At 40.3% G+C, this 26,965-nt stretch overlaps 2 protein-coding genes across 7 annotated transcripts in view; both read right to left on the reverse strand.

Moving 5' to 3' along the window:
• Nucleotides 1-26,965, reverse strand: part of dusp23b (dual specificity phosphatase 23b) — a 134,612-nt gene that overhangs the window by 101,014 nt on the left and 6,633 nt on the right. For 4 of the 6 annotated variants that reach the window (XM_068023193.1, XM_068023213.1, XM_068023202.1 and 1 more), the window contains exons 2-3: nucleotides 8,673-8,867; nucleotides 2,605-2,771 (exon numbers count right to left, since the gene is read on the reverse strand). In XM_068023193.1, the coding sequence (XP_067879294.1) occupies nucleotides 2,605-2,771; nucleotides 8,673-8,867 (362 nt within the window). Of the gene's footprint in view, nucleotides 1-2,604; nucleotides 2,873-8,672; nucleotides 8,868-26,965 lie in introns of those variants that run through there. The other 2 variants (XM_068023222.1, XM_068023258.1) reach the window with 2 other exon arrangements.
• LOC137353493 (tudor domain-containing protein 15-like) lies at nucleotides 2,881-8,665 on the reverse strand (the record flags this gene model as incomplete). The annotated part of the gene is made up of 1 exon (XM_068019842.1): nucleotides 2,881-8,665. A coding segment is annotated over exon 1 (5,688 nt), but the record flags the coding sequence as incomplete, so codon positions are not given.

Raw genomic sequence — 26,965 nt, forward strand, 5'->3', positions numbered from 1 at the left:
CCAGTTCTGTATCCATCTTGCCAGCTCACCTCTGATCCTGTGTGACTTCACCTTTTGTACCAGTCTGCCATGAGGGACCTTGTCAAAGGCTTTACTGAAGTCCATATAGACAACATCCACTGCCCTTCCTTCATCAATCATCTTCGTCACTTCCTCAAAAAACTCAATCAAGTTAGTGAGACACGACCTCCCCTTCACAAAACCATGCTGCCTCTCGCTAATAAGTTCATTTGTTTCCAAATGGGAGTAAATCCTGTCTCGAAGAATCCTCTCTAATAATTTACCACTGACGTAAGGCTCACCGGCCTATAACTTCCTGGATTCTCCTTGCTACCCTTCTTAAACAAAAGGAACAGCATTGGCTATTCTCCAGTCCTCTGGGACCTCACCTGTAGCCAATGAGGATACAAAGATTTCTGTCAAGGCCCCAGAAATTTCTTCCCTTGCCTCACTCAGTATTCTGGGGTAGATCCCTTCAGGTCCTGGGGATTTATCTACCTTAATGCTTTGCAAGACGCCCAACACCTCCTCCTTTTTGATAACGACATGACCCAGACTATCTACACTCCCTTCCCTAGACTCATCATCCACCACCAAGTCCTTCTCTTTGGTGAATACTAATGCAAAGTACTCATTTAGTACCTCGCCCATTTCCTCTGGCGCCACACATAGATTCCCTCCTCTGTCCTTGACTGGGCCAACCCTTTCCCTGGTTACCCTCTTGCTCTTTATATATGTATAAAAAGCCTTGGGATTCTCCTTAATCCTGTTTACCAATGACTTTTCATGACCCCTTTTAGCCCTCCTGACTCCTTGCTTAAATTCCTTCCTACTTTATTCATATTCCTCAAGGGCTTCGTCTGTTCCCAGCCTTCTAACCCTTACAAATGCTTCCTTTTTCTTTTTGACTAGGCTCACAATATCCCTCGTTATCCAAGGTTCCCGAAACTTGCCAAACTTATCCTTCTTCCTCACAGGAACATGCCGGTCCTGGATTCTAATCAACTGACGTTTGAAAGACTCCCACGGCAGATGTTGATTTACCCTCAAACAGCCACCCCCAATCTAAATTCTTCAGTTCCTGCCTAGTATTGTTATAATTAGCCTTCCCCCAAATTAGCACCTTCACCCGAGGTTGGAAGCAACAGTTCCAACTCACAGCAACTGTCAGTTCCAATTTTTTTTTTTTTTAAAGCTGGTCTTTTGAGTCAGGTGGTCATAAACTGCAGGGGTGTCCAACCTTTTCAGTTGAGAGGCCACGTTAAAATTTTTGTCCTACCTCGGAGGCAGATGTACAAATTTCAGAAAAAGGCATTAGAAATTTATTTTACTATTAATTGAAACAAAAAAGTGCATTTTTGTGAAGAAGCTTTAAATGAGAAGACTAATTTATTAACTTCCTTTCTCGTCACTACGCTGAACACGGAGTAAGCTACCTGGCATTGTATTTGCTTGCGTAAGTTGACAATGTCTGCCTGCACACTTGAAATTGCGATGCAGACTATTCCGGATAGATGTCCATCTGTCAGGCATGATCTTGACTGAAATAAAAACAAGAAATGCTGGAAATACTCAGCAGGTCTGGCAGCATCTGTGCAGAGAGAACTCAGTTCTGAAGAAGGGTCTCTGACCTGAAACGTTAACGCTGCTTCTCTCTGCACAGATGCTACCAGACCTGCTGAGTATTTCCAGCATTTCTTGTTTTTATTTCAGATTTCCAGCATCTGCAGTATTTTGCTTTTATGATCTTGACTGATCTCTCCCTCCCTCCCTCACCCCCGTCTCCCTCCCACTCTCCTCCTTGCCTCCTACAGCAGCCATTCCCACTCACTTCACTGAACCACCCGAAAACAGCAGGGACAGCCAATCCCAGTGCCCGTGCACTGCAAATAGTCAATCACGCTCACCCCACCCAGGCAGTCCACTATCAGTCACATACCGACCAATCACAGATAAGGAGCGATTGAAAGTTTTGGTGGGCCGGAAGTAGCAAATCGTGGATTCCTAAAACCCTATCAAGAATCTGCCAAGTGGCTGAAATATCTCATCCCTCATCACTACAATACGGACTAGCTTTTTTTTTCTGTCTGACGTTTTTGTGTTAACTTATGCTCTGAAGCTGGACACCAGTCAAACATAGATGAACGTGAGGTGGAAGGGTCAATAATACTTCCTTAACTTTATCTCCATGGCTGCCCTTGTTCTAGGCCTAATCCACTTTAGGAAAGTACTAGAAATCCTAAAACACCACAAGGTGGGGGATGCAGATGCGGGGTGGTTCCAAATGACATGGAGACCCAACATAACAGGTTTCCAGCCCATTTTCCTCTCCACAACATTTGGGAATTGAGCTTTCCCTAGGTGCAATTAAGATTAACAGGCAATGATGTTTACTGCCTTTATAACTCCCATGTAACTCAATAAAATCTTCCTTATGGGAGATAAAATTTCAAAATAAGTTGAATTAAATAAAGACTTTGCTACATTTTAAAATTACAAAATAGAATTGCCAAATTTGAAAAGTATCTATTTCTATTAGTTATACAAACATACATGTAGGAATGTCATGCATTACAAAAATATTTTAGAAAAATCAATACTCACATTTTGTTGAATAATGGATTCAAATTTTTTAATAATGGGCTCTTCATTTGGTAAAACTGTAAGCTCATCATTGTTTTTATGAAATCGCTGCTCAAAAATGGGTCCAGTCAGCACTTGAAATACCTCTACAGAACTGATAAAGTCTTTCGTGGAAGAGTTGGCAATTCCTGTCAGAAAAGCAGCGTGTCCATCAGAAACCAAATCTTCTGCTATACTCTTGTCATTTATGACAAGGTCCACCTCCCAGAGCAACTCAGAAACATGCTGTCTGAAAAATACAGTCAAAGTCTGTTTGTTTAAGGATTTTTGAAAGAAAATTATAGCTTCATCTGTCCATATAGGTCCAGCTGAAGATACAACACCACTTAAACGGCAGGGAATAGTCAAGCGTGGTACTTCTGCAAGCTCTTTAGGAAGTGCCCTTAGTCTGCTCAAATCTGAAGATGGTACAAAGATATAATGTCCATAATCAACAGCTCTAACAAGAACAAACTGTTGAGACACTTCATAAATTTCCACTCTAGACCACTGCTCATCTGTAGTACTTTTGATTAGGCAACTTACACCAGGATTCAATATGTCTTGAGGTAAAGGATGAAAATTCTCTGATAGATCAGCCAGGAGTGAAGAGAGTGTTTCCATCATTTCAAATGTATCTTCAAGCTGAATGTAGAATTCTGAGGGGTCAATTACAGAAGTAGCAAAGCCAGTGTACTCTATTCTAGTCTGGATTGGGCCACACAAAATTGGGTTCAATGATGAGAAGCATATCACACTGTTATCAAGAGACAGCAAAGTTTCTGATGACTCCAAACACTGTTTGTTTGCTGTATTGATCGCCATTTCTTTAAAAGTAATTTTTTTCATCCATGCATCTACATCAAGTAAACAATCTTGCAAAGCAGTGATTACATCATTTTTGTGGACCATTGCTTTATATTTTTCAACAGGAGAAATAGCATCTCTGCTAATTGCAACCTCCCAAAATCCAGAATCCAACTTGCTGAGCAATTTGATAAATTTCTGGTCAAATAACACAATCGCAAGAGAGATTATATATTGTTTTAATAGCTGCTCAACTTTTTCAATGGTATTCCACGGACTCATAATGACTAGTTCAATAAAGTTCAAAATGCTGTCATTTGGTATTTTAGGCCATTGTGACAACATGTCAGTACTACCAAAGTCCACCAACAGCACCCTTTTATCTTCCCAGTAAAGAAGTTTGATTATAGATTTGTCTTGCTCAGAAAATTGTTTAAACTTTACCAAATATTTTCTTCTTTCAATTGCATTTGAAGATAATATACTTTTTCTTTCTACATTTTCATCAACAGCAAAAGTTAAGGGAAACTCCTCCTCAGGGCTTGCATTAAGTTTAATACCGAAGTCATTATTTGATACACTTATTAAATTGAGAGCTTTAATGAGCCAAGCAATTTTTCTTGAGCACATGGGCCTCGTAAGTAAATTTGTATCTATCCAAAATTTAAACTCTTTGTCGGAATTAAGCTGTTGCTCACAAGACATAATTTTTGTACAATTTTGTTTTTTATCCTCAACACCAATTTTCTCAGCTTTATTCCTTATGTCCTGTAAAGATAAACACAGCTCAGAAATAAAGCTTTCTATTTTTGAAGCTTTGTTGAGCATCAAAGCCTCCTGGCTGATAGACATGCTAGTTGCCATCTCGCTTCCTAAGAATTTGCCAGCTGATGATCCAGTACAATCATTAAGATGTACCTTCCAAAACTGACTACATTGTTGCACAAACTCACAAACTATATATTTTCTAGTTAGCTCATTTGTAAAAAGTGAAACATCTTCAGAATACCACTGTCGATGAGATTTTGTACCCTGCAATATTGGCTTTAAGAATTTCTTCTCAAACAGGCCTGATTTAGAATAAGTCAAATCAATATCAGCTGTGTTGGCAAGATCAATGAAGTTTATATGCAATGGATTTAATTTGATGTCTTTTACAATAGCACAATGCCAGGCATCATTTTCCAGAAAATCATCAATAACATCTCTTACTTGTGTACTTTGAAAATGTTTGAGTTTAGCTTGAGTTATTGCTGCATCACTTTGCTCTTTTTCAAGATCTGGGGCTCTGTGCTCATTGTGTGATAGCTGTATGAAGAAGTCTGATGAACTACTTACACATGAAATACATTTTTCAAACTTTAACTTAGTGGTCAGCTCAGGTTCAGGTTGTGGCAAATCTCTCCATTTTTGAAGAAGTCGTTTGCCCTGATGGTGCTTTCTAGTTCTACAAATCATTTCAAAACCGTCCTTTGTACTGTGTGCTGCAGAACTGTTTTGTATAAGATGACAAAATATAATAGATGGCAATGTTTCCTTGGAGGTAATCACATCATATGATCGCATCTTAGTCTTCCCTAGTTGGAATGTGGTCTTGCCTGAATGGTCTGTTTCACTACAGTTCTTTTTGTTACATGTTTTTTTACATTTTGTTTGCTGTGTAGTAAATTTAGGGATAATTTCATTTTGGCAACATTTCAAGCTTTTATTATTGTAATGTTTCTCTGCCTTGCATGGCGTATTTTCTTTAAAACTGCAGTTCCGGTCTTTATTTTTATGTCCCAAGTGATATAGGTCTGTTTTCAAAAAGGAACGGATCAGTCTGTTTGTTTCTTTGATCAAGTGTGCTAAATAATCAGGTTGCCTACTTATCTGTTGTTCTGTGGAAGTAACTGTTTTTGTTGGGTGGGGAGAACAGCCACCTTGCCATTTTGTTTCATCAAGGCATCTTATTTCTCTTCCATAATGATATGACATGTATTGTTCTGTTACTTGAGTGTTGATTTTCACAAGTCCATCATAAAGCTCAAGAACCAACTGACCATCAGACTTCTTTGCTACCACAAAGGCTGTGAGAGGTTTGCCCACAAGTGTCTGTTTAAACAAAGCAATAGCTTCATCTGACAGTTGCTGAAGGCAAGGGGACAAACAGCACTTAACTGCTTGCATTGGTATCAAAATCAGCTCCTTTGCATCTTCAGGAATTGGAACCACGTCATTTTTATCAACTATCTCTGTATTGCCATAGTCTATGAAAAACACTTTGAAATGTTCAGGTGATTGTACAGATCGGGCTATAGCACGATACCACTGACCATCTTCAAAATATTTTGCTAAGCACATTATAGTTTTGTCCAAGTCCAACCTTTGTTCTTGTATTTGTTTACTAACAAGGTCAATCTCAGTCATAAGAGTATCAACAACTGCAGTGTTTTTATCAATTTGACAATAGAATTTTGACAAACTAGACACATGAGTTACATATACCTTCTCTTCACTTCCAACTTTTATACCATGGGCACTGTAATAGGGTGTGTATAATTGAACTGAATGACTAAATGAACGGGTTGATTCAACGCAAGTAGCTAGTCCCATGTCCAAGAGTAACTGGCACACATTAATAAATGGAGTATGAAGGTCTACCGCATTACACAGACCCTTTCCATCCATCAGAGCCATAGCAAATATTGTGCATTTAAGACTCTCACCAGAAAGCAAAGTATTGTCAATGAATTGCTTAAATTTATTGCAGGAAATTTGATCCCAAACAGCAGGGTCGTGTCCTACAGGTTGAATTATGCCGTTAAGAGTGCATCTAAAAGCCTGTCCTTCTAATTGAAGAAATTCTGGATTAATAGCACAAAGGTTTCTCATAGCTATTTTTTGCTGGATACCATAATCAACAAACAATATAGTAACCTCTTCTTTTGGAAAATCCCTTTGAATAACTGATGCTCTATACCACTGGCCATCTTTAGAGTATTTTGCAACACATCCAATACGTTCAAGTTGAAAAGGATCCCTTGGAGTACTGTAATAATGCTGGATATTCCTCATAAGCAATTGAAGTTGATTCAATTTATTTTGCAGTTGACACCAAAATTCTGATGGAGAATTTACATGAGACACTCTCACATCGAGAACAGAGCCAAGTTTAAACACTTGTTGCCGATATGGTGATGCCATCTTAGACTCTTTAATCCATGTTGGCATGGTAAGATGTGCACATGGAAAGCTATTATTCATTGTAACAGCTGGAAATAAAGCAGTAGATACCTGGATATGTGAAACTGGAATACTGCATGAATTTTTCACTTTTGAATTATCTGTCCATACCCTTTCTGTGCATATTCTTTTCTCAGTTGTGGTTGATTTGGTTGTTCTAGATCCTGAAAACTTCAGTTTATATCTCTGTTGAGGCAATGTAGCATCTAACTGTAAATTCCAACAATCAGCGTACCCAGCTTTAAGCATCAGTATACTAATAGATGACTGCTCTCTGCACTCCATATCTTTCACATCAATTATATATCTGCTGCCCTGTCTTGAGACTACTTCGATAAAAAGTTGTTTGTTGAATACAGCTTTCTTAAAGAAGTTAGTAGCATCTTTAGTCCATACTTCTTCGATAGGAAAAACATGAGCAACAGAACAGTTCATAGCCAGAGCAGGCAGATTTTTGTATTCAGGAAGCAGGGATTTCACAGCATTAAAGTCTAAAACTTCAGCATTTCCAAAATCAACAAAAAACACTCTTGCTTGGTTGTCAAGTACTTCAGTAATAACTGCTCTGTAGTATTGTAGGTCTTTGCTATATCTAGCACAGCAAAATAAACCAGGTACTGGTTCCTGAATTAGTTCTTCATTTATGCCAATTTTGCTGTAGTGATCTGTAATGCTGTTCATTAAACATTCAAATTCATAATTGTATTCTGATGTTCGAATCCAAAAGTCAGATGGGTTAATTACATATTCAACAAATCCAACATAGGAAGCATTTACTTTCATCTCATCAGATCTTAAAATATCATGTATAGATTTACATGTCACTTTCCCAGTTGCAGTCATCTTAGTTTCTGAAAGTTTTCCAACTTGTCCATTGATATCTTTATTTTCCTTCTTCTTTGGGACACACTCAATCTCTGGATTTACTTCTGACAAAATTCCAGACATCTGATGGATATTAATGTTTTTGTGCTTGTAGAGAGTAACATAGTACAAATGTTCTTCACAAGAGTAGGAATCAATACAAATACTTAATGCCTCCTCAAACAACGACGACTTAAAAATTTCAGTCTGCAAACTTATCCATTGTTTTGTTTGGTTTGGTAAGCCGGTTAGTGCACAAGGAAATGACATCAGAGGCATCATAAAGAAAATTGGCATCAATTTTTTAATATGATGGGGAAGTACAACTTCAGCACTTCCATAATCCATGAACCAAACTTCTACCTCGCCAGAGGTTAAGAGTTGCTTTACAACTCCCCTGTACCATCTTCCATCCTTACCTTTTGCAGCACAGAGTGCACCAAAATTGTCAACAGGTTCATCATTTAATTCTTTTCCTTCATATTCATAGTAACAATGCATGTCACTAGTCATTGCTTCTAGCTCTGAAGCCAGCCTTTTCAACTGGCAATAAAAGTTATGAAGTCCTGAAGCACATGTTATTTTTACCGCCTCTGTAACACCAGTTTGCAAACTTGGACTCAAAACATCCAGGATGCGTTGGAAACTGGGAGATAAGATAATCGGTTCATAGATCACAGGCCTCCAGCAACGTTTATTCATGTACTGAAGTCTAGTATTTTCATAACCAGGACATCCTAGTAAATCTTCTGACATTTCCAATATAAAATGGAAAGTAGTGCCATCAAGAATTTTTGCTAAACCAAATTCAAAGAGCTTTTGGTTAATATCAGGGACTTCCACCAAAAAAATTTGGTCCATCAAGATATCTTTAATGTAACCTTTAATTTGAAAAGTTGCCAGTGATGAAAAATATTTGACTGCTGTTGGGGACCATATTCCTCTTACTGGCACTATATTGGCAAATATGCCACATACTACTTTTGGAGGCAATTGAAACAAATTCTCATAGGCAGGACAAATATGTCTAGCATCAACTGTCAATATCATTCCAACATCTATGAGAAATACTTCATATAATTCTTCATCTTTTCTTATTACCCTTCCTCGATGCCATCCCCCATTGTAAAGGTCCTCTGCAAAACAAAACTCACCAACTGCAATGTTGGCACAAGTCTTTGCTGCATTCTGTACTTCATTATGCAATATATGATAGTCCAATTCACATACGTTGTTGCAGCGACCCCAGAAACGTACTAATATTTTTTCTGGATGACATTCTACACGGGTTATATTCAGATCAAGGCACGAGGTGTAGACAGGTGAAGTAAAGATTGAACACATAAGGCCTGGAAAACAAAAGTTTGAGAAAAGAAACAGATCACAGTAAGTAGTGTATAATAGGGACAACTTCATCAGACATTTGATAGTCCACCCTCCATTCAAAATATTAAACAATTGGACTTTTGATTGCATTGATGTACAGAGTTGAAGAAACCAAACATCAAGGCAAATGACTGCAAGTGAAGCTAAACTATATTACACACACATTATTGGTTTGTCCCATTGCTAATCTTACGTAGTTTACAATCTAGGTCTTGAAAACAATTGTGCCTAATAAATAATTAGCATAGCAAAAACAGTGGTCTTTAAAAAGAATGAATGAAAGAACTTGCATTTAGATCACAACTTTCACTTCCTCAGGACTTCCAACAACCCTAGCCAGCCAATTAATTATTTTTAGATGGGAAAACACGGCATTACGTTTACACACAAGTTCCCGCAGACAACAAACGCAATGAGTGGCCAGTTAATCTGCTTTGGTTGTTGTTAGTTAGGGGATAAATATTGGCCAACTCAGTGGGAGAACCCTCCTGCTCTTCTCTGATAGCAGGTGGACAAAGCTCCTCTGAACGCTATAGAGTACCAACCTAGATTATATGCTGAAGTCCTAAAATGAGGCTTGAACCTTTTAAGTCAATGGTGAAAATGCTGCCACTTAGGCATCTAAATGTCAGCTTGGCTCAGTTTAAAAAAAGTGTAAAACTACATGAACAAAGAAGACAGACACAATCATCATAAGTCATCACAGTGTATCCTTACTTATACTACAGGTTAAGATTAAAGATACATTTTCTACATCTATTCATAGGCCATTATGCATTAACTTTCCTGTTGTTAGGATCTATTGCTGATAACATTAGGACTGGCTGTGTGATATAGCTTCAAAATGATTCTACTTTGAATGTTCTGATCAAAAAACAAAGTTACTCAAAATGGGTATAAACTCCATACCTCAGTTTTCAGGTACAACTATCTTGCTCTCTGGAATTCTCTTCCTAAACTTCTCGGTCTGGTTAAATTTCTCCCCATATTGAAAAGCCTCCTCAAATGCTATCTCTGTAATCCTGTAGACACTTCCCCCAACAGCTCCTGTTTGTTGTCTGAATTCCCCTCTACATTCTTGTCAAGCACCTTGGGATGTTTTATTACATTAAAGGCACTATAGAAGAGCAAACTGCTGTTTTATAATAAAACGGTTGCTGTAACCAGATGTAATGATATCTGGACAAATATGAAAAATTATGACTGCCAGCTTTGCATAAACAGTACATTACAAATTCTCAAGTGTTACAATCTATTGAAGAGTTAGATTTTAAGCAGTTTAAAACTAATACTCCTTTGATGTAGTTTGGTTGAGAATGTCATTATTTGTACACTAATGAGCAAGATGGTTAATAGATAATTTGCATTCTGTTAACTAAGTTGTGGTATATACAGGAGTATGCTATTTGCAATCTATATTAATGACTTAGATGAAGAGACCGAGAATAGTGTATGTAGATTTGTTGATGATCAAGTTAAATGGAAATGTAAGTTGTGAGGAGGGCAGAAAGAGGTTAAGTGAGTGGGCAATGAGTTGGCAGATGAAGAGGTGTGAAGTTATTCACTTTTGGTATTAAGAATAGAAAAGCAGAATATTTTTTTTTTTTTAAAAAGGTGCAAAACTTTTATAATGTTGATGTTCAGAGACACTTGGGTGTGCTTATACAAGGAATACAAAGTTAACTCGTAGGTACAGCAAGCACTTAGGAAGGCAAATGGTAAGCCGACCTTTATTGCAAGGGGATTGGAGTACAAAAGTAAGTAAGTCTTGCGAATATTGTATAGGTCTTTGGTGGGACCACACCTGGAGCATTGTGCGCAGTTTTGATCTTCATATCGAAGGAAGGATATATTTGCCTTGGAGGCGGTAGAGTGAAGGTTCACTAGATTAGTTCTTGGGGTGAGGGGTTGTCCTATGATGGGAGACTGAATAAATTTGGCCTATACTCTCTGGAGGTAAGAGAAATGAGAGGTGATCTCACTGAAACATACAAGATTCTGAAGGGGTTGTTTCTCCTGGCAGTGGAAAATCTGGAACAAGAGGGCACAGCCTTAGGAAAAGGGCCTGATCATTTAAGACAGAGATGAGGCTATGGGTCAAGTGCTGGCAAAGGGGATTAGGTAGACAGGTCAGGTGTCTTTAATGCATCGGTGCAGACTCGATGGGCTGAAGGGCCTCTTCTGCACTGTATTATTCTGTGATTCTGAGGAGAAATTTGTTCATATAGATGGTTGTAAATTTTAGAAATTGTCTACCACAAAGGGTGTGGATGCTCCATCATTGAATACATTCAAGACTGAGATGGACAGATTTGTTGATCTCTAAGGGAATCAAGGGATATGAGGAGTGGAAAAGTGGACATAACGTAGAAGATCCAACCATGATCATATTGAATGGCAGAGCAGGATCAAGCAGCCAAATGGTCTACTCCTGTTCCTATTTATGTCCTTATGCAGGAATACTTTTCCATGTCTTATTTGACATGAAACATATTCTTCAAAAATATTGTCAGTTATAAAATACAAGAAAATTAAAATCCTCCATTTAAATATATCTACTATGTCGAGTGGTATCTCAGACGGTCTGCAACAATAGAATATGTTTTTTTCATGCAGTTTACAGAAAATTTACTAAACATATAAACATCAGTGAAAGGTAAAATACCACACGCTAATACTGGAAAAAATAAGCCTTGTATTGTAGAATTGTAATATAAACATTTATCTACCATTTTGAAAAACTTGCTTGGATAACAAGTCACCTTTTCTTTTCCCAAAACCTCTAAATTATAAAAAGTTACACAAGTCTGTACAGATTTATTATATATTGAGTGTGCATACCTGCAGTACCCGTTATTCTTGGAATTACAGTTATAAGCCTTTTCAATATTAAAGGTGTCACACCGAGATGCACAAAAACTGATAATTTATAGCCAGAATGTGCAATTACAGGATGATACAACCTGGTCACAAATTACTCAAAATGCTTTCTTTATTTTGTTTCAATCATAATTTTCTCTTAGTATTTGTTGCTTTCTATAGGTTCAGCAATAACTTTTAACTTTGCATGATATGCCTCTTTTATGAAACCTTGGATCCTACATAAAACCTGAAATGCTAGCCACTTGCCTTTGTAGTTTTAAAGATAGAGCTTAGAAATGCAATGGGTGCAAATGGTTCTCAGGTGCAAAAAGGAGAGCAGGCAAACTTATGACACACCAGAAGTGCATCACTCTCCATACGGGCAAGGGCAGAAAGAGAGGTACCCAAGGCCTGAGCCTGAAACAGGTATTAGGTCTTACGCATATACAAATAGGGGACCTAATTATGTTTGAAGCCTCCTTTGAAAAATTGAATGGTAGAACGTGATCTACATGGAGCCTAACTGAGTCTTTAAGTGGTGCCACCAACAAAAATATAAATTTCTTGAAAAATAGTTACCCAAATGTGGTGCTCGAAGTGCTGCTCCAATGCCCACTGCAGTGCTAATGACCACCGACACCCCCAGTCATGCCTCAGACCTTACAATAGCTTACCCACCTTCTCAGAGGACCTACCCAAGGGCTGCTGCTATCAGAATTCAAATCATCTTCGCCAACGAGTTGCCTGGGGTTGCCTAGCAGGTATAGGACGCAAGCCCCTCAATCTATTCCCACTTTTGCTCTTTCCCTTTAACTTCTTTTTTCTTTATCCCTCCTGGACTCTTTTCTATGGTCATACCTCCTGTCACTTCTCCACTCCCAGGTACTCTGCCCTCCCAATTCCCTACCCTAAACCTTCAGTACCTCTCGACCTTCCTGCTCTCTTGCTGCCACCCAAGGCTTGACCCCTTACTAGATAAGCCTACAGCTTCCTTCTCTGCCTATCTTGGCATACTATGAAAGGCTCATTGAGGCATTCGGTGCTGGCTAATCATGAGCAGCAATCCCAATTGCTCCATTCCTCTCTGTCATCACCCTTCCCATTCAGTGCACCTGTTGGGAGCTAATCTTGCCAATCTTCTTCCAGTCCAAATCACCCCTCCCACTGCTGACCCTGTGAATACTGCCAGATCAACTCTCACCACCCCTCTAAGCATCTCCCTCCAGAATGTCCAATCACTTGTGAACAAGGCCCTTTCCATCCATGAACTTATTGTGGATGATTGCATCGACATGGCCTGAATGGAACCCGAGCTGACGGTGATGACACCTCGCCACTTAAATGAAGCCCCCCCCCCCACCTGGCTACATCTTCGCCACTGCGATGATCTTGGCAGGGCAAGTGGTGGGTGTGGCGCTCATCACCAGATCACACCTTGGCCTGACACCCCCCTACTCCTCTGGCATTTTCTCCTGCTTCAAACAAACATTGCACCTTGTTCCATCCCTCTCACCTCCTTTCAAGATCATCGTTCACTACTGCCCTCCTAAGTATGATAAAAATGTTATCAACCAAGATATCTTCACTGATTTCCTCCCTCAGCCTCTGCCCCGAATAACTTCACATCCTCAATGATTTCAATCCATCTCACTCATCATGCTCTCTCTCCTGAGTTCACTGCCCTTTTATCATCCCTAAATCTCTCCCTGCACGTAAAGTCACAAACCCATATTCGCGACCACCCCCTCAACCTTGCCATCTTGCATGTTCTTGCTAGTCCCATCTTATCAATTACAGATCAGGCCATCTCAGATCACCGCCTTGTATCAATCGCCATCCACAACCCCTTTTCACGCCCCAACCTTCCCTCATATTGTATCCATCCTTAAAAAAAAAAACTATCCACCTATTCACATAACTGCAAATTCAAAATCTCAACTATCCAGTCAGAGGCGCTCTATTTGCAGCTACTGATTTGCTCAACCATTTCCTCACCTCCACCTTTGATGTCCTAGTCCCCAATAAAAAGAGGGCTCTCACCCTGGCCATTCCCCCGGTATGACCCTCATCTCCACTCCCTGAAGTCCAAAGGAAGCAGACTTGAAATATGGCGGACAACAGGTTTAGCCATCCACCACCGATCTGGCTGGACCACTTAAAACACTCTTGGGTCCTGCTGTCGTCTGCTAAGACTGCTCACCATTCCAGGATCATCTTGGAATGCAAAGATAACCCCCAGCTTCTTTTCTCTACTGCAAACCGTACTCTTGAACTTCTTTTCCCCTGTCCCCCCCACCCTCACCTCCAACAAGTGTGAGCAGCTCATGGACTTTTGTCACCAAGATCAAGACTATCCAATCAGCTGCCTCTGTTGCATCCCTCCCTTCCACTAGCCCACCGTGCCAAACTTCCTACAATGCTCCCTGTAGGAACAAAGGAGTTAACCTCTGCCATGTTTTATCTTTTGGATGAATCTATGTAAGCTATGGTCTGAGACAAATTCGCATGAGGCGCTATTACTTAAAGTAGAATGATTTTAAGTGATGTTGCAGTTATGCACGGGAATAGTTATACTTTGTATATGTATCAATGTATTAGATTAGAACTAAGATATGGACCTTGTGTTTAGAATCATGTTATGCGAAATGTTTATTTGTATACTGTAGTGGAGAGGCTGGATGTCTTGATATCTGCCCATTCTGCATTTCAATTAAGACAGACTCAGTCACAATAACAGGTGGACTTGTAGGCCCATGAGGATGGTAATGTAAATAAAGATATTCAGAGACCATTCAAGACTGGAATGTTGATGGGGATAACAAACATTCCCCATTGTGCGACAATGGCTTGGGCCATCATGCTGTCTACAGAGACAGAGACAATGTATGGATGGTAGGGTCATGTCTGACCAATCTAACTATAATATACTAATCAAGAGGAGACAATGTATACAAGATGAGGTCATACGTGATCAATCAAAAGGATTAAGGTGGAATGTAACCGAATATGGATGGAAGGAACCCTCAGAGGGGGCCATAAAAGGCAGGTGCTGGGAATACTTGAACGCACCAATTCAAGAAGAGATCAACCTAGAGTGAACAGAATACCCTACAGTCAACAGAACACCTCAAGAAAGAAGGCTGTGCCACAGCAACTCAGGAAACACGAATCAAGGCCATCCTACACTCTGCTGCATAACTACTGCTGTTGGTTAAGTATTGCTTGTATATTCTTGCCATGCTTAATAAACACTATCTTGATTAAGAAACCAGAGTCTGTACTTTGTGGGTCAAAAGTTAGTCAACATCCCGCCAAACACACAAACATCTTGCATGCTTTCGCCCTGAACTCACATCATTTTCTAGTTTCTCTTCTATCTCCCCTCATGCCCTCTGAGCTCATCTCGCCCATGTGACCCACTTCTGTTCCCTCGATCCCATTCCCACTAAACTGCTGACCACCCAACTTTCCCTCTTGGTCCCCATGTTAGCCGATACAGTAAACGGCTCTCTATCTTCAGGTGTTGTCCCTTTCTCCTTTAAATGTCGTCAACAAACCTCTCCTCAATAAAACCAATCCTTGATCTCATTGCCCTTGCAAACTACCATCCCATCTCCAACCTCACTTTCCTCTCCAAAGTCCTTGAATGTGTTGTCACCTCACAAATCAGTTCCCATTTCCCAGAACTCCATGTTGAATCCCTCCCATCAGGTTTCCACCACTGCCACCGCACCGAAACAGCTATCAAAGTCACAAATGACATCCTATGTGACTGTGACAATGGTAAACCTTCACGCCTTGTTCTCGATCTATTTGCATGACATGGTTGACCACACCATCCTCCTGCAACACCTCTCCACTATCATCCAGTGGGTGGGACTGCTCTTACCTGGTTCCATTCTCATCTAATTGCGGTGAGAGAATCACTTGCAATGGTTTCTCTTCCTGCTCCTGCACCGTTACCTCTGGTGTCCCCCAGGGATCTATCCTTGGCCCCTCCTATATCTCATCTACATGCTGTCTCTCACTATCATCCGAAAGCATGGCATTGGTTTTCACATGTATGCTGATGACACTCAACTCTATTTCACCACCACGTCTTTCAACGCCTCCACTGTTGCTAAATTATTAGACTGCTTATCTAACATCCAGTGCAGGATGATTAGAAATTTCTTCCAATTAAATATTGGGAAGACTGAAGCCATTGTTTTCAGTCTCTGCTAAAATCCCATTCCCTAGCTACTGACTATTTCTCTGCCTAGCAACAGTCTGAGATTAAGCCAAGCAGTTCACAACCTGGGTGTCACATTTGACCCCGAGATGAGATTCCGACCTCACTCGTGCCTATTTCTATCTCCATAACATAGCCCAACTTCGACCCCGTCTAAGCTCATCTGCCGCTGAAACCCTCATCATGCCTTTGTTACCTCTAGACTTGACTACGCCAATGCATTCCAGGCTGGTCTCCCACATTCTACCCTCCATAAACCTGATGTCATCCAAAACTCTGCTGCCCGTATCTTAACTCGTACCAAGTCCTGTTCCCCTTGCATTCCTGTGCTCGTTGACCTAAATTGGTTCCTGGTCAAGCAACATCTTGATTTTAAAATTCGCATCCTTGTTTGCAAATCCCTCCATTGCCTCACCCCTCCCTATCTCTAATTTCCTCCAGCCCCACAGCCCTCCAAGATATCGGTGCTCCTCTAATTCTAGCCTCTTGTGCATCTGATATTAATCGTTAAACCATAGATGGCCACGCCTTCAGCAACCGAGGCCCCAAGCTCTGCAATAACCTCTCTACACCTCTCCATCTCGCTTTCCTCCTTTAAAACACTCCTTAAAACCTACCTCTTTGGCCAAACCTTTGGTCCTCTGACCTAATATCTCCTTTTGTGGCTCAGTGTCATACATTGCTTTGTAATGCTCTTGCAAAAAGCCTGGTCATATTTTTAGCACATTAAAGACGTTACATAAATACAAGTTGTTGTTGTATATACAGCTCACTGGTCTCGTAAGCGAGGCCAAGTAGCAGGTGGAACAATCCCTGCAACAGTTTGCACCAAATAATTTCTAAACCTGTGTATCTAAATCCTCAAGTCTCCCCTGCTCCTCCACTCCATTTAAAATGTTACCATCAAGTGTCTATTTCCTCACCTTATTCTTGCTACCAAAATGTATCTCATTTCTTTACATTAAACTTTAGCCAACAGCTATCTGCCCAATCTACTAACCTCTCATGTCCCCTTGAAGTCAACCAGTGAAGAAATTAATCCATTAATTTGATTAAGTGGTGAATAGCAGCTTGAAAAAAAAATTGAGGAAATTTTATTGATCATCATTTTACTGGTTACTAAGTTCAACATTATGAACAAATCAAAAAGAACCAGTCAATCTGATAACTTAGTAATTGTTTGAGCCAGTCACAATTTTTTGCCTTACAAACATTTGACACATCGGAAATGTCATACAATGGATACAGACCAGGCAAGATTTCGAATTTTAAAAAAGGCAAATTACTGCACGCAGATGCTGGAAAAACTCAGATCAGGCAACATCTGTGGAAAAAGGAGAGTTAAAGTTTCAGGACTGTGACCTACTGCCCAAACCAGAAAATGTTACAGATGTAACAGGCTTTAAGCTAAGAGAGAGACAGGAAAGGGGATTAGGGAGGGTAGAAAAGAACAACAGGGAAGGTCTCTGATGGGGTGCAAGGCAGAAATGATGATAGTGCAAGGCAAATAGGAAGTGGTAATAGGACAAGTAAAGAAACAAAAAAGACGAATTTCGAGGAACTGTAAAAGTAGCAGAATCATACCAGCGCCTACTGTCGGAAGAAATGGGAGCAGTGGCTATGACTTCAAAGTGATTCCAAAAGATTATAAAGCACCTAACCAAAAGATGAAATACTGTTCCTTGAGCTTACATGGAGTATAGGAGGCCAAGGACAGAGAGGTCAGAGTGCAAATGGGTTGCAGAATTAAAATGACAAACGAACGGAAGCTCGGGGCCATGCTTGCAGACTGAATGGAAGTGTTCAACAAAACAAACACTCAAGCTGTGCTCGATCTCCCCAACATAGAGCAGACTGCATCGTAAGCATTAAATACAGTGTATTAAATTGAAATACAAGTTGTTATGACCGAAGTGGGAGGAATGCACAGTCTTTTCTAGTTCCACTTCTCCATTGGTCATAACATATATTTAAATGTTCACCCAGTTACCTATACAGTCAATCATAGACTCTACTCTTTATCCCAGAGTAAAATACACCAACCAGGTTTCTTTATCAAACAACAAAATCATGAATTTATTATGAAACAAGGCATTACCAGTAACGAAGCAAAGCATTAACACTGACTGAAATATGAAAGTTCCCTTTTACCATAGCCACACACGCACACACACAGGTTAACCAGAAAAAAAGATTTTCCTTTTAGAGCTCTGTTACAAAAAAGGATGTTTAAAAAATACTTCAGCCAAATACTTGCTAATTTTTGAAGAAAGAAAAAAGACATGGAAAGATGTCAGTTGTTCCTTTTTCAGTTTGGTATCCCAAATATGCGTAAATGGCCATCACTGGGATCTTTCTCTGGAGCAATTCGTTCAGGCAGCATCAAGGATTTATCCAGCAGGTTTTTCCAATGTCTCGGGAGAAATGTGGACACAGGGGTTGCAAGCAGGACTTTCAGGAGGAATGCATCATCAATTTCTCTATTTCGTACACTTGCTTCTAAGAGCTTCTCAAAGAGATGGAAAAGACTGACCTGGGGTGACTGCTCTCCTGGCTGTTTTTCTTTTTAAAGCTCCCACTCTGTCCAAAGCGAAACCAAAAACAATATCTCAAGAGTCAAGCCTCCTGACCACTATAAATCTTGACCCATCACTTCTCTGTAAACATCTCCCCCCAAGGCAAAAAGCCCTTGATGGGTATTTATCTGAACACAGGTGACTTACAGTACTTGTTGCTTGCAAACAAGTCCAAAAGACCTTACGATGACCTTTTAAAAAAAAAGTCCAGAATCAATGGAATCCTTTTCTCGGTTTTATAACACAAGTCCTCATAATTTAACAAAAAAATGGAAGCACGTTTGAAACAAAGTAAATGGCAGTTTCATCTGGAAGGAGTGTTTCCGGCTTTGATTGGTGGGGATGAGTTGAAAAGGCAGGTGTTGCATCCCCTGCGCCTGCATGGGTAGGTGGCATGGGAAGGGGAATGGGTGCTAACAGTAATTCAAGAATGGACAAGGATGTTGCAGAGGGAACCTGTCCTTTTTGAATGCTGAAAGAGGAGGGCTTGACCTGTTTCATGGTGGCATTGCATTGGAGTTGGCAGAAATGGCAGAGGATGCTCTATTTAATATGGCAGCTGGTGGGTAGATAGTGATGACAAGGAGGACTCGATCATGGTCCTGGGAGGAGGGGGAAGGGCGCGTGCAGAAATTGGGGAAGTAAGAACACAAGAACTAGGAGTAGGTCATACAGTCCCTCGAGCCTGTTCTGTGATTCAGTATCATGGAACAATTTCAGTTCTGATTATAGCCAATAACTGAGCATCCGTAGCCAACTGCAGTGGAGAATTCCAAAGATTCACAACCCTGAGTGAAAAAGTTTTTCCTCATCGCAGTCCAAATGGTCCACCCCTTATCCTGAGGCTGGGATCCTTAGTTCTAAACTCTCCAGTCAGTCATTCAGAGGAAACATCCTTCCAGCACTGACCCTGTCAAGCCCTCTCAGAATCTTATACATTTCAATGAGATCCCCACTCATTCTTCTAAATTCCAGGGAATATAGGCCTGTGCTAGTCAATCACTTCCCAAAGGAGAACCCCCCTTATCCCAGGAATCAATCTAGTGAACCTTTGTTTGTACCCCCTCGTAGGGAAGGAGATCAAAACTGCACAGAATACTCTAGGTGTGGTCTCACCGTAAAGCTATATATTTGCTGCAAAATGTCCTTACCCTTATACTATAACCCCCTTGTAATAAAGGCCAGCATGCCATTTGCCTTCACAATTGTAACTACATGTTAACTTTGCAATTCATGTACAAGGACACCCAAATTCCCCTGCAATTTACTAGTTTCGCACCAAGTGAAAAATTTAACATTTCCCCACATTATACTCCATCTGCCACCTTTTCGCCCACTCAACCTGTCTATATGCCTTTATTGCCTATTTGCACATTCTTCACATCTTATTTTCCTACCTAGCTTTGCATCATTAACAAACTTGGACAGCATTACACTTGGTTCCCTCATCTAAAGCCATTGGTATAGATTGCAAATAACTGAGGTCCAAGCAGTGATTCTTCTGGCACCCACTAGTTACAATCTGCCAACCTGAAAATAATGTTTATTCCTACTGTTTTCTATCTGTTAACCAATCTTCAATTCAAACTAATATGTTACCCGCAATTCCATGAGCCCTAACCTTGTGCAACAACCTTTTGTGTGGTTCCTTATCCAAATATACTATATCCACTGAATCCACCTTACCCACTCTGCTAGCTACAACTCTACTGGTTTGTCAAACAAGTTTTCCCTTTCATAAAACTGTGCTGATTCTGCCTAATTATATGATTTATGTGCACCATTACTGAATAATGACCGCAATTTTCAGGTAGAAACAAGGAAGGAGGACATCAGTACTTGTCGTTATTATGGTGTAAATCAGACAGCAACTCTGGTGTCCTCACTTGTGCAATAGATCGTAGAAATTCAGAAGCTGCTGTTTAATTTACTCTGCTCTCCACAAACTTTGTTACACAGGTACCTCACTGGAAGACTCAGCACTGAAATACATGCAAGGATGTGAAGTTGCTGTACTTACCCATTATTTACCCTTTAAACATGACAGAAAAAGTTAGGGTTTGAATATTCACATGCAAATGATTTTTTAAACTGTCTGAATTACTGCCAAATGACCTCACTGGCATGGAAAATGGATTTTTACAAGTGTAGAGTCTTATTCCTTCAGATTGTAATTAATGTTGGAGCGATTATTCCCTCTCAATCCCTTTTTTTCCTCTCTACTTTGCTTTCTGTAAATGATTTTATATTGAACTAAATATTCAAACATACTTCCTTGTTTACACTCAGTGTCTCATTGAGGAATCTTCAATTTGACTTGTTGAGGAGACATGCTGTTGCTTGCCGTGTTCACACAGGTACCAGGCATCCTGCAGAGGCTACTGTGCCGAATCAGATGTCTGAAGACAGTAAGTTGATGCTCAAAAGCCGACAAAAGGGCTGTGGGCAGCTGGAAGCTTAACGAACACTGATGCCATTCGTTCACAGTTGACCACAAAATCCGGGTCAAAAGATGCTAGCATCTTCCCTACTACTGATGTCAGGCTAACTGTAGTTCCCGGTTTTCCTTCACCCTCCTTTCTTGAATAGCAGGGCTACATTTGCTACCTTTCAATCCACGGGGACCATTCTAGAATCTAGGGAATTCTACAAGGTCAAAAAACAATCACTGCAGCACCTCCTTTCAAACCTAGGATGTAGGCCATCTGGGATGGGTTGGTTTTTAGTCCCATTAATTTCTGCAATACTTTTTTTTTAAACTAACATTACTTACTTTAAGTTCATGACTCTCATTAGACCTTTAGTTCCCCACTATTTCCAGTATTTTTTTTTGCCTTCTCCTGTAAACACAGTTACAAAATACTTATTTAAGAACTACAGAAAAGTTATGGCACAGAAAGAGGCCATTCACCCCATCATACACTGTGTCTGCGCCAGCTGAAAAAAACAAGCTGCCCATTCTAATCCCACTTTCCAGCACCTGGTCCATAGCCTTGCAGGTTACAGCACTTCAGGTGCAGGTCCAGGTATCTTTTAATAGAACCATAACTTCTGCTTAAACATCATGGTTTAACTTCTCTGCCATTTCCTTATTTCCAGTTATAATTTCTCTTGCCTCTGTGGGAACCATGTTTACTGATCCTTACCGTTTTACATACTGGCAGAAACTCTTACAATCTGTTTTTCTTTCCTTTCTAATTTCCTCTTGTACTCTTTTTTTCTCCCTCTATCAATTTCTTGGTCATCCTTCTTCTGGTGGCTATGATTGGGCCACTTTTATTCCTCAAGGAAATGTATGTTGATTGAGAATTATGATTTATTTCTTCGAATATTTGCAATTGCTTTCTACCATCATATTTGCTACTGAATTTTCCAATTTATTTTAGTAAACTTGGAGAAGAGAAGGCTGAGGTGTGATTTGACATAGGTATTTAAAATCATGAGAAACTGTGCCCACTCTTGAACGGACCGAGAACGAGAGGGCTCAGATTTAAAAGTATTTGGTAAGAAAAGCAAAAATAACATGAGGAAAAGCTTTTTCATGCAGCAAGTGGTTAAGGTCTGGAATGTGCTGCCTGAGAACACAGTGACGGCAGTTTCAATTGCAGCATTCAAAAGGGAATTAGACAGTCATATAAAAAGGAAGAATGTGCAGGGTTATGGGGAGAAGGCAGGGGATTGGAACTGAGGGAACTGCTCTTTCGGAGAACTGGTGTGGACACAATGGGCCAAACGGCCTCCTTCTGCACTGTAACGATTCTGTCATCTCGTCCTTCTTACCTACATGATTGGCTTTTTTTAAAGTTACGACCCCAGTTTCAGAATTAAACACATCACTCAAACTTAAAATGAAATTCTACAATATTAAGTTAGAATTCGGAGAGTTTCCTTTACTATAGATTACTAATTAACAATGTCTCATTACACAATACTAGATCAAAGATAACCTGTTCCCTAGTTGGTTCCTCAACATAATATTCTAGAAAACTGTCTCAAATGTATTCCATGAACTCACCCTCCAAACTATTTTTGCCAATTTGATTTGAACAGTTGATATAAAGATTAAAGTCCCCCATTGCATTATGCTTGTTATATGCTCTTCTAAATTGCTGATTTACATTCTGTCGTACACTATAACTACTGTTAGGAGACCTAGAAACTACTCCCACCAGTGGTTTCTGTCCTTTTCTATTTCTTAGCTTCACCTATATTGATTCAACATCCTGAGTTTCCAAGCCAAGATCATTTCTCATGACTGTATTTTTCTCACCTTTTATCAAGGCTACCACCTCACCTTTGCCATTTTAACTTTTTCCAAAAGTCAAGAATCCATAAATATTTAGTCCTCAACCTTGGTCACCCTGTAACGTATGTGGCCCAATTTCAAACCCTTTCCCTTAAACAGAGTTAAAATCGGGCCCCACATCTTAATAATGTTTACACAATCAAATCCATTTCTCTCCATTTGTGCCATTAATTCATCATATTATGGTTGCTTCATGCATTCAGATATAGCACCTTCAATTTTCACTTTTTACTATTTTTCCAATCGACCCGTCATTCATGCACTATTATGTTTGTTAAACTCACTAGCCATTCCTAACATACACTGCTTTATTTTATTCAAATCGCGACTCTAGAGGCTTGACTTTTCTCCTTCGACAAAAATTTACCCTTACTTGTACCCTCCCCACTCCTGCCCCCCTTATTAACTTAAAGCCCCTTCTACCAACCTAGTTACTCGATCCACCAAGACAGTAGGATCTGACTGCGAATCAGGTAGGTAAGGGGACCTCAGATGGAGTGTTGGAAGGAAATGTAATCCAGGTAGCTGCAGGAGTCAGTGGGCATACAGCAGACATCAGTTGACAGCCTATCCCCAGAAATGGAGAGAGAAAAGTTGAAAAAGGGAAAAGTCAGAGATAAACCATGCAAAGGCAAGGGAGGGGTGAAAATTTGAAGCAAAGTTGCTGAAATTTTCCAGTTCAGGGCAAGGGTAGGAAGTGACATTAATACTGTCATCAATGTACCAAGAGTGAGAGAGGGTACCCAAGTAGGAATGGAACAAAGAATGTTCCATGCATCCCACAAAAAGACAGGCATAGCCAAGATGAAAACAGAAAGTGCTGGAAATACTCAGCAGCACTGGCAGCATCTGTGGAAAAAGCAGAGTTAAGATTTCAGGTTGGTGACCTTTCATCAGACCTGGCAAAGATTAGAAATGTAGTAAGTTTTAAACATAGCATAGCAGGCATAACTAAGACCTATATAGGTTACCACTATGACATTTTATTTGGAGGAAGTGACAGAATTCAAAAGGAAAAGCTGTTCAACGTGAGAACAAGTTCAACCAAATGGAGGATGGTGGAAGATGAGAACTGGTTGGGCCACCATTCAAGGAAGATGTAGAGGCCATCCTGGTGGAGAACAGAGGTGTAGAGGGACTGGACATCCATGGTGAAAAGAGAGTTAGGGTCAGGAAACTGGAAGATTTTCAAGTGGCGAAAGAAGTCAGAAGATTTGTGGATTAAGTCAAAAGAGAGTGGAGAACAAGAAAAGCTGAGATAGACAGAAGTAAGTTCCCTGGAGCAAGAACAGGCTGGAACAATGGGTGGACCAAGGCAGTCCTATTTGTGGATCTTGAAAAAAAAGAGGTAGAAGCAGGCTGGCGGACAATGAGGCTGTTGGGGGGGCAGGGGAGTGGAGAGAGAGATCTCCAGAGAAACTGAAGTAAGTGACGGTCTGAGCAACAATGGCTTGATGTTCGGTGGTGACGTCCCGGTCCACGGGTAAGTAGGTGGCATTCAAGAGTTGGCATTCAGCCCCCAGAAAGTAGAGGTCTGTTTGCCAAACAACAGCACAGCCCTTGTCAGCAGGTTTAATGACATTGTAAGTGTTGGAGCTGATTGAATGGAGAGCTACAAGTTCAGTGGGAGATAGGTTAGAGTGGAGGAAGCAGGGAAATTGCTGAAGTTACACTGGCAGATCCCAATGAAAAGATCTAGAGAGGGTAAGAGACCAGAAGGAGGAGTCCAAGTGGAATCAGAATTCTAAAGATGGGAGAAAGGGTCTAGAGTGTGGAGGGGCTTGGGGGGGGGGGGGGGGGGGGGGGGGCGGTGAACAGGAATGCTCCTGGGCAAAGAAATGGGTGCAGACACAGAGAAAGAAGAGCTCAGCATCCTATCAAACTCAAAATTTGTAGTTGTGGGGGCATAACGGGTGAAGCTGAGGCTGTGGTCCAAGTCAGCAAATCTGTACGTTTCATCACTGCGTGGCAGACCTCCGCAAGGAGAAATCAGAGATGATGTAAATCAAAAAAGCATGTACTGCTCCATATCTACATTTCTACGAGACAGACATACAGAATATCAGTTTTTGTAGTTAAATATGTTACGCATTTTATGGCAACGTCCTGTGTAGTAAGTTTTTTTTCCCATTAAGCTTTGATTTGTCAAAGCGCTTCTTGAAGATTCGGAGATTTCTCAAGCGATGGGGTTCTCATTTTAAGTTGTTTTACTAAACACACAGCTTTGTTTTATCCTGTCTTAGTACTGGTTTTCCTGCCTGCTTACAGGCTTCTGAGGCAGTTAAAAACAGTATCCCCACCATCAATTAACCCAATAACAAAACAAGATTCACAAATGAATCCAAAGAAAACACAATGTATGATTATGGGCAAAAATAGCTGGCATTAGAAGATAGTAATTTCATTAAGTACTGCTGATGAAATTATAAACGAGTATGCAACACGAAAGGAATCTCTTCAAGATGTCTCTAGATTTAATAGTTTCTGGTGTACTTTCAAATTAATTGTTCTATTCCATTGAAAGAAAATAAATCTCATTTCAACTGCCTCTCCCTTTTTCATCTGTGTTCCTACCATCTCTCATTCTTTGCATATTCTTATCCCCTGCTCTCATCTTTCAGTCTTTTGTGGCCATCTTATGCTCCAGAGTCCCTCTCCTGCTTATGCCTTTTCTCTCCAACTGCACCTCAGCAGTAATTCTGGCTGTGCAGATGACTACTTTTCAAATGAAAGTGCCATAAAATGTTAGAATGCTGGATAATGTACTGTACGAAAATAAAATCATGATGAATCGTGAAGTGATGCCTATGGACACCCCTAACTTGTTGCTGTTTTATTTTAATAGGCAATCATGTCCCTTGATATTATACATACAAGCGTTTTAGGGGTGTGGAAGAAGAAAGAGGAGGAATCTCTTTCAGCCTTTAGTGCGGAACTAGCCAGTAAACATCATGACTCCAACATGTGATGAGACTCCTGCTCCAAGATTAACAACTTTCTAAACTGCACAAGATGTTTTGAGTCAGCTGTGAAGTCACGATCCAATTAGACCAATGGCCAATTTGTCACAGAAGCAGTTCTGAATATGAAGATAATTGATAAAACACTGTAAATTGGGAGAACTGTTCACTTGGGCTACATTCCTAAGTCCTAATATGGAGTTTCTAAATTGCCTTACAAGATCACAAGCATGAGGACCAAATTCACAAGATCTTGCAGCCTATTAGAAATAATAGGTGTCCAAATTGAACGCAAAATGCACAGCAAGATACATTTTCCTGCCATCCATGTCAGCTACAGAATTGGACTTTGGAACGCATAGAACCATAGAAAAATTATGACACAGAAGGAAGCCATTCACCCCTTCATGTCTGCGCCAGCTGAAAAATCTATCCGCCCAATCTAATCCCACCTTCCAGCACCTGGTCCGTAGCCTTGCAGGTTACGACACTTCAGGTGCATGTCCAGGTACCTTTTAAATGAGTTGAGGGTTTCCCAAAGTAAAATAAGACTACTACAGTTAATCTTTAGCAGAATAAGCATATGGATGTAATTAAGACATCACAGCTGAACATGACAAAAAAGAACACCCAGCACAATCAAACCTGTAATGTCCTCATTAACCACCATGAGTTATCAACCAACTTCAACTCGTTTTCAACAATCTACCCATCACAGATTCATCTAACCATGACAGTATTAAGAGTGGCCATCGCACAATAATACAGCATTTCAGAAGTGAGGCAAGTGTAACTTCCCTTGACATCAAGGCAGCATTCAACTGAGTTTGGAGCCCTAGTAAAACTGAAGTCAACAGGGATCGGGGGAAAACCCTCCACTGGCTGGTTTCATACCTTGTACACAGAAAGTTGGATGTGGTTGTTGGAGGGCAATCATTTCAAACCCAGGACATCACAGCAAGAGTTCTTCAGTGCAGTGCTTTAACCATCAACTGGTTGATCAATGTTTTTCCCTCCATAAAGGTAACAAGTGGAGCTGTTTGCTCAACTGTAGAGTGCTCAGCTCCATTCATAATTTCTCAAAAAATGAACATAGGAACACAAGTAGGTCATTTAGTCGCTGCAG

This window comes from Heterodontus francisci, chromosome 3 (genome assembly GCF_036365525.1).
Source record: "Heterodontus francisci isolate sHetFra1 chromosome 3, sHetFra1.hap1, whole genome shotgun sequence".
Classification (NCBI taxonomy): Eukaryota; Metazoa; Chordata; class Chondrichthyes; order Heterodontiformes; family Heterodontidae; genus Heterodontus; species Heterodontus francisci.